An 8000-nucleotide genomic window follows, 5' to 3' on the forward strand; every position below is an offset into this window, starting at 1 on the left:
CTTTCTCTCTCTCTCTCTCTTTCTCTCTCTCTCTCTGTATGTTTCTCTCCTCTCTCTCTCTCTGTTTCTCTCTCTCTCTCTCTCTATTAATTTTTTTTTGAGATGTTGGAGAGCTAGCTCAGTTGTTAAGAGCACTGGCTGCTGCAGCAGAGGGCCAGAGGGCCTGGATTTGGTTCCCAGCACCTGTCAGGCAGCTCACAACTGTCTGTAACTCTAGTTGCAAGGGATTCGGTATCCTCCTCCAGCCGTGAGATATGTATGTGTGTGTATGTGTGTGTATGTATATATATATATATATTTTTTTTTTTTCTGGCCCTGGATGTGGTGGTGCATGCCTTTAATCCTAGCACTCAGGAGGCAGGCAGATCTCTGTGAGTTGAAGCCAGCCTGGTCTACAGAGCAAGTTCCAGGATAGCCAGGTATGGTGGTGCACACCTCTAATCCCAGCACTTAGGAAGCAAAGGCAGTTGTATCTCTGAACTAGAGACCAACCTAGACTAGTGAGTTCAGAAGCAACCAGAACTACATAACAGAGAGACTTTATTTAAAAAAAATCAAATAAAGATAAAAATAAAATTGTTTTGATACAGAGTCCAATTATATAGCCCAGGCTGACCTCAGATTCTCAATCTTCCCACCCATGCCTCTGAAGTGCTCAGGTTACAGGTGAACACCTCATTTTTTTGTTTTGTTTTTTATTCTTTTCTCATGTATTACATTCTGTCTGTAGCTTCCCCTCCTTTCCCCTCTCCCACACCTCACCCTTGCCTTACAGTTTTCAGTGTGTGATTTTCTAGCTTGTTTCCTATTGTCATGCTAAAACATTCTAACCAAAAGCCACTTGGGGAGGAAAGGCTTTAATTGGCCTGTATTTCCATGTCACTGTCCATCACTGAGGAAAGTAGGTCAGGAGGTGAAGGCAGGAACTGGAGGCAGGAAGTAGTACAGAGCCATTGAAGAATGCGGCTTACTGCCTGGCTCCCCCTGGCTTGCTCGCTAAGTGTCTTTTGTAAGAAACCACAAGACTGCCTGGCTAGGGATGACACCACCCACAGTGGGCTAGACCCTTCCACATCAATCAAGAAAATACCCTATAGGCCAGTCTGATGGAGGCATTTTCTCAATTGCGCTTCCTTCTTCCCAGCTTTTATAAAATTGACAAAAACTAACCAGCATAATTGACCCTTTGTCATTCTCACACATGAAGATATCACTATTAAACCATAAACTTTTCTTTCTGTTTATCTCCAAGATCTCATGTTAATATCACAATATCAAAATCAATACAATGTTAAAAGCTCCACAGTCTTTTTGTTGTTGTTGTTGTTTTGTTTTTCGAGACAGGGTTTCTCTGTGTATCTCCGGCTGTCCTGGAACTCACTCTGTAGACCAAGCTGGCCTCGAACTCAGAAATCTGCCTGCCTCTGCCTCCCAAGTGCTGGGATTAAAGGCGTGTGCCACCACTGCCCAGCTCCACAGTCTTTAAAAATGTCAATACTTTAAAAGTCCAAGTTCTCTTTTAAAATCCAATAGTTCTTTGAAAGTTCAAAGTCTTTCAACTTCAGGCTCCTGTAAAATAAAAAAGTTGCATATTTATTTCCAAGAGGGAGGAACCAGGGCACAGTTACAAATAGATCAAAGCAAAACCAACATCCAGCAGTATAAATCAAATCCTGTAGCTCATTGTCCAAGGTCTGGGGCTCACTCATGATCTCTGGGCTCCAAAGGGCTTAAGCAGCTCCACCTCTCCAGCTCTGCCCTCCACAGCACACATAGGCCTTCTCGTAGGCTCTAGCCAGCTCCACGCCACAGCTGCACTGTCCTTGCTGGTCATCCTGTGGTCCTGGCATGGCCAGTATGCTAAGGCATTCACTACAAGTGAGGCTGACCATCACTAATGGCCTCCTGGTTTCTCTGCAGAGACTTTGACCCTGCCACATGCACCAAGGCTCAACTTCTTCCTTGAGTCCTTCAATCCTGCAGCTTACATATGCCCCAAACCAGTGCTCTGTTGCATTCTCTTATACATTACCAAGTGTATAGAGCTACCAGCTTAAGATTTAGCCTTGACCCCTCTGGACTACAGCATCCTGGAAGACTTTTGCTGGTTAATGATGCTGGTCTCTTAGTTAAAGCTAATTTCTCGGCTCCAGCTGACCAGCATCTATTGTCCTAGTAAAGCAAAGGTTTCACTTCAAAAGGGATAGTCTCTAAATCACAGCTGATTCTTCATCTCCAACTTACTGGAAACCATAGTCTTAATTCAAATGTACCACAAGAATAACCCCACCCAATAGTCTTCCTTCTGAAACATCGTAAGCCAGGCCCCCATCATCCTCATTTCTCTCCACGTTCTCACCCCAAGCTCCCGCAGAGCAGCCATTTAAGCCCTGAGTACTAAATGGCTTTTCCAGCCTAAAGCTTCAAACACTGCCTCGGTTCTCCCAGACCACATGGTCAGGTCCCCACAGCAACAGCTCACAGTCCTGGTATTGATGTCTGTTTCCAGGTTGCTTTCTCTTGCTATAAAACATTCCAATCAAAAGGAACTTGGGGGAAAAAAGGCTTTATTTGGCTTACACTTCCATGCCACTGTCTGTCATTAAGGAAGTCAGGGCCGGAGCTCAAGGCAGGAACCAGGATGCAGGAACCAGAGCAGAGGTTACTGAGAAGGACTGCTTACTGGATTATTCCCCTGGGCCTGCTCACTTTGCTTTTTTATTTTTTTCTTTTAAAGATTTTTTAAATTTATTTTATATGAGTACACTGCAGCTGTCCTTCAGACACACCAGAAGAGGGCGTCAGATCCCATTACAGATGGTTGTGAGCCACCATGTAGTTGCTGGGAATTAAACTCAAGAAAGACCTCTGGAAGAGCAGTCAGATCTCCTAACCACTGAGCCATCCCTCCAGCCCCCACTTTATTTCTTTATACACTTCAGGACCACCCAGCTATGGGTGGCTCAACTCACAGTGGGTTAGAGCTTCCCATAGCAACCATTAATCAAGAAAACTTCCCACAGACTGGCTGTCTTAGTCAGGTTTTTACTGCAGTGAAGAGACACCATGACCAAGGCAACTCGTATAAAGGACAACATTTAATTGGGGCTGGCTTACAGTTTCAGAAGTTCAGTCGATTATCATGGTGGGAGCATGGCAGAATGCAGGCAGACATGGTGCAGGAGGAGCTGAGAGTTCTACATCTTGATCCGCAGGCAGCAAGAAGGAGACTGTGTCCCTCTGGCTGTAGCTTGAGCATATATATGAGACCTCAAAGCCCACCACACAGTGATACACTTCCTCCAACAAGGCCACACCTCCTAATAGTGCATAACCACCATCATTTTAGAACATTTTCATCTCCACCTGGGTACCATCATTATTATTACTATTGTTGTTGTTATTATTATTATTATTACTTATTAGCAATTGTCCTCCCCATTTTTTTCATCCTTTCTCTTCCATGACCCATGTCCCCACTACTTTCTGTCTTAGAGACTTTGCTTCTTCTCAGAAGTTCATATCAATGGGATCCTGTGATCTCTATCATTTCTTCACTTGCTGGGATGTCATCCATGTTCATTCATGATACAGTGTGTCTCAAGACTCCCCTCCTTTTTATGCTGAGTATGTCATACATTCTCTCCAGCTCCAGCTCCCCACCTCACCTCTGCCTGACAGGTGTCCCTTGTGTGTCAGGGCCACTCTGTTGGTGGCTGGGGAGGCTGACATTGTGTGCTGTAAGTCTAGACTTGGCTCACCCTGAACATCCAGCATTCGCTGCAGGCAGAAACTCTGGGAGCCGGGCATCCTACCACTGCCTCAGTGTGGGGATGTGGGGGTGAACGTTGGAGGCTGCAAAGAGGCTACAGGCAGCAAGCTGGGTAGGTCCCAGGAAAGGCTGGTGCAAAGCTGGTGGGCAGCTGCATGGGCACAAGGAACCTTGCCTCCTGGGCCTCGTGGGCTCCTGGGAAGCTCCATGCCAGCTTCCTGTTATGTTCACTTTTAGATGTCTTTGTCATTTCAGCTGCTCAGCTGGGAAGGAAGGTGGCTGTGGCTGACTATGTGGAACCCTCTCCCCGAGGTAGGCACCCCAGACAGAAGCCATGACTCCTGGGGGAGGTAGGAGAGTAGGGACATGTCAGCTTATACTGAATTTATATGCTCATAGTCTCCCCAGGGAGTCTTGTTCTGCATGCAAATATTTCTACAGCATTGTTATTTTAAAGTGATGGCGCTCTGGCTGCTCTTCCAGAGGACTGAGATTTGATTCCCACCTGATGGCTGACAACTGGCTGTAACTCCAGTCCCAGGGGATCTGACGCCCTCTTCTGGCTTCTGTGAGCACCGAACACATGTGATTTACACACATACATGTACACAAAACATTCATATACACAAAAATAATAAAATGTTCAAAAATTTTTTAATTTAAAAAAATTTATTTTATGCACATTGGTGTTTTGCCTGCATGTGTGAAGGAATCAGATCCCCTGAGCTGCCATGTGGGTGCTAGGAATTGAACCTGGGTCCTCTGGAAGAGAAGCTAGTGCTCTTAACTCCTGAGCCATCTCTCCAGTATATCAATTTTTAAAAAAATGACTCTTAAGTATAGACATAGGGAGCAAATCCATATGGGAAGGCTCACTTGGGCCAAGGTCCCTAAAGGCATTCTGAGCCTGTACAATGGAAGTCTCTCGCACTCCCCTACATGGGAAATCAAATCCACTCCTACCAAGGCCTGGGTGACTTGGTGACAGAATACTTCCCTGGCACATGCAAAGTCTTGAGTTCTGACCCCTGCAACACACCTATTCATGCATATACACACATACATGTACATACATATATCCCCCCCCCACATCTATGTTTTTTCTGATGTTCTAGGCACCAAGTGGGGCCTTGGTGGCACCTGTGTCAACGTGGGTTGCATACCCAAGAAGCTGATGCATCAGGCCGCACTGCTGGGGGACAAGATCAGAGATGCTCCCCACTACGGCTGGGAGGTGGCCCAGCCTGTCCAGCACAGCTGGTGAGGAGCCCTTGCCGTGCAGTCCTCTTGAGAGGAGAGGTCTGCTCTCTGCCACCCATCTGTAACTATGAGCTTTTCCACATGGCCTCTTGGTTTCCAGAAATAATGACTCTGAGACTTCTTATATATGAATAAATGCCTGGGCCAAAAGCCTTGACTTGTTCCCTGACTCTCATAACTTAATTACCTGTTTATTCTAGTCTGAGTCCCTCCACTTGGCGTGGTACTTCTCTTCAGGTTTATGCCATTGTCTCCTTCCATCTCTTCCAGAGTTCGGGTGAATCTCCCTCTCTCCACCTGTTGGAAGTCCCACCTCCTATCTCCTGCCCCAGCTCATTGGCCATAGGCTTTTTTATTGACAGGTGATGCTTCTATATAGCTCACAAGAGATTTTCTTTTTTAAAATATGTATTTCTTTTCTTTTTGTTTTTTTTTTTTGTTTTGTTTTTCTAGACAGGGTTTCTCTGTGTAGCCCTGGCTGTCCTGGAACTCACTCTGTAGACTCAGAAATCCGCCTGCCTCTGCCTCCCAAGTGCTGGGATTAAAGGCGTGCGCCACCACTGCCCGGCAAGATTTTATTTTTTATGTATGTGAATACACTGTTGCTCTCTTCAGACACACCAGAAGAGTGAACTGGATCCCATTACAGATGGTTGTGAGCCACCATGTGGTTGCTGGGAATTGAACTCAGGTCCTCTGGAAGAGGTCAGTGCTCTTAACCACTGAGCCATCTCTCCAGCCCTGAGATTTTCTTTACTCTTACCCCAGGGACCATCTCTAGTCCTGGATCAGTTGGGGCAGCTGAGTTATCTGGACTCTCCACATACTTCTGGTGGTGAAGGGTTAGCATGCTAAATTCCCCAGGTACAGAGAGCCTGGGATTGTATAGCCCAAAACTCTGGTCAGAGACAGGCAGCCCTGGAGGATGAGTGTCAGGCTTTATATCTGTAAAATGGGTATGGTGGTGCACACTTGTCCAGATTCAGAAGGCTGAGACAGGAGAATCTTAAGCTTGAGGCCAGCTGGGTTACTTAGAAAAACCCTGCCCCCCTCCAAAAAATAAAGTTACCACACCTCTGTTTCCTGATACTCCTGGGATACACAGTCTTCTCTCACTACCTGAATGAACACTGCAGCCAACTCTGCTGCTAACTCTGCTGTTGTGGGTTTCGTGTTTTTTGTGTGTCAACAGGAAGACAATGGCAGAAGCCGTGCAAAACCATGTGAAGTCTTTGAACTGGGGTCATCGCGTTCAACTGCAGGACAGGTATTGAACTCTTAGGACCCAGTGGCCATGTGATGTGGCCCAGGCACCACCTTTCTGGCCTCCTTGTGGCCATTTCATACTTGTGAAAGCGTTCCCTGCAGCGCAACCCCAGCAGTCATAACATGAGAGTCCTTGTGGGCGATGCCCCAGACATCCTCCTGGGACTGAGGAAAAGACAGTAGAGGAGGGCTGTGCTAGCTGAATGGCTGGAGCTGGCGAGAGTGAGAGTCAGGAGAGGCCTCAGGCTGGAGCCTGTGAATGGGCCTGGGTGGGTTGATGAGCAGTGACAGGCTGGTCACCCTTGCACAGGCCACTGCATCCCTCCACAGTGTAGAGCATGGAGCCTGGCGAGTCCTAAGTCAGGCAGCAGAGGATATGAGGGCCAGGTGTTTCCACTTGTGTGTTCTGCATGTATGTCTGTGTACTACCTGTGTGCTTGTTGCCTGCAAAGGCCAGAAGAGCATGTTGGGTCCCCAGGAACTGGAATGACAGGTGGTTGTGAGCCACCATATGGGTGCTGGGACTCAAAACCAGTCCTCTGGAAGAACAGCCAGTGCTTTTAACCACTGGGGAGGTCCAGTGTGGCGTGCTTACTATATGTCTGTTATTAGGGTTCTTTCTTGATTGCCAAGATAAGTGAAAGTCAGACCAGAGAGGGAGGGAGAGTGACCTGGACACTGATAAGTACTGCTACCATGTGGCCTTTGAGATGGGAGGCTGGGTCGCTGCTTACCACACCCCTGCTCACACCAGCGCAGCCTCACCATGTCTGCTCTCCTGGCTGCCTCTGTACTTAAGTATATATCGTAGGCACTTAAATTCCCGCAGGACTTTCCTCTCAAGGCCTGGTTCCCTCCCTCTGCCAGTCCCAGTTTAGGGCTCTCAGAATGTACCAAGCATGGCTCTCTCCCTGTTTTGACATTTGTGGTTGCCATGTCTCAGGGACCTGAGTGACAGACAAGGTGCTCTGGTTTCCCAGTGTGCCTTCCCATTTACTTCTCCCAGTCAGGACACAGGCAGCTGGCTCTGGGCTGGAGCTGTGTTTCTTCTTTCTCTTTCATTAAAAAATCTTTCTGTGTGTTTGTTTATTTTGCATGTGCATGCTGCCCAGCTCCAAGTCTGCCTCCCAGCAGCTTGCATGGCCCGACTTGTCTAACCAGCCCTGAAGGCTGAGTCTGCAGAGGAAGTGTTTGAAAACCCTTAATTTTATAGACAGGTGTGGTGGTGAGGCACACCTGTAACCCTGGTTTACAGGCTCTGTGGAGGTGGGGGCAGGAAGATCAGGGGTTCAGAGTCATCCTCAGCCACAGAGTGACTGTGTTGGCTAGTTTTGTGCCAATGCGACACAAGCTAGAGTCATTTGCGAGGAGGGAACATCATTTGACAAATGCTTAGATAAGATTGGGAGTAGACAAGCCTGTAGGGCATGTTCTTAATTACTGTTTGATGAGGAGGGCTCAGCCCATTGTGAGTGGTGGCTCATACCTTTAGTCCCAATGCTTGGGAGGCTAGAGGCAGGCATGTCTGTGAGTTCAAGGTCTGCCAGGTCTACATAGTGAGTTGTAGGACAGCCAGGGATACATAGAGAAACCCTGTCTCAAAATAAAACCAAAAAAACAAAAAAGAGAATAATCTGAGCAAGCCATAGGAGCAAGCCAGTACTCAGTGCCTGCCTGTCCGTGGCCAGTACTCAGTGCCTGC

The 8000-nt window shown here is 47.4% G+C and overlaps 1 protein-coding gene across 2 annotated transcripts in view; it reads left to right on the forward strand.

The window, feature by feature from the left end:
* Positions 1-8000, forward strand: part of Txnrd2 (thioredoxin reductase 2) — a 54316-nt gene that overhangs the window by 6057 nt on the left and 40259 nt on the right. For both annotated transcript variants that reach the window (XM_028770557.1, XM_028770558.1), the window contains exons 3-5: positions 4028-4084; positions 4888-5032; positions 6225-6299. In XM_028770557.1, the coding sequence (XP_028626390.1) occupies positions 4028-4084; positions 4888-5032; positions 6225-6299 (277 nt within the window). The remainder of the gene's footprint in view (positions 1-4027; positions 4085-4887; positions 5033-6224; positions 6300-8000) is intronic.

The sequence above is a fragment of the Grammomys surdaster genome, unplaced genomic scaffold (assembly GCF_004785775.1).
Source record: "Grammomys surdaster isolate TR1022 unplaced genomic scaffold, NIH_TR_1.0 202, whole genome shotgun sequence".
In the NCBI taxonomy this organism is placed as follows: Eukaryota; Metazoa; Chordata; class Mammalia; order Rodentia; family Muridae; genus Grammomys; species Grammomys surdaster.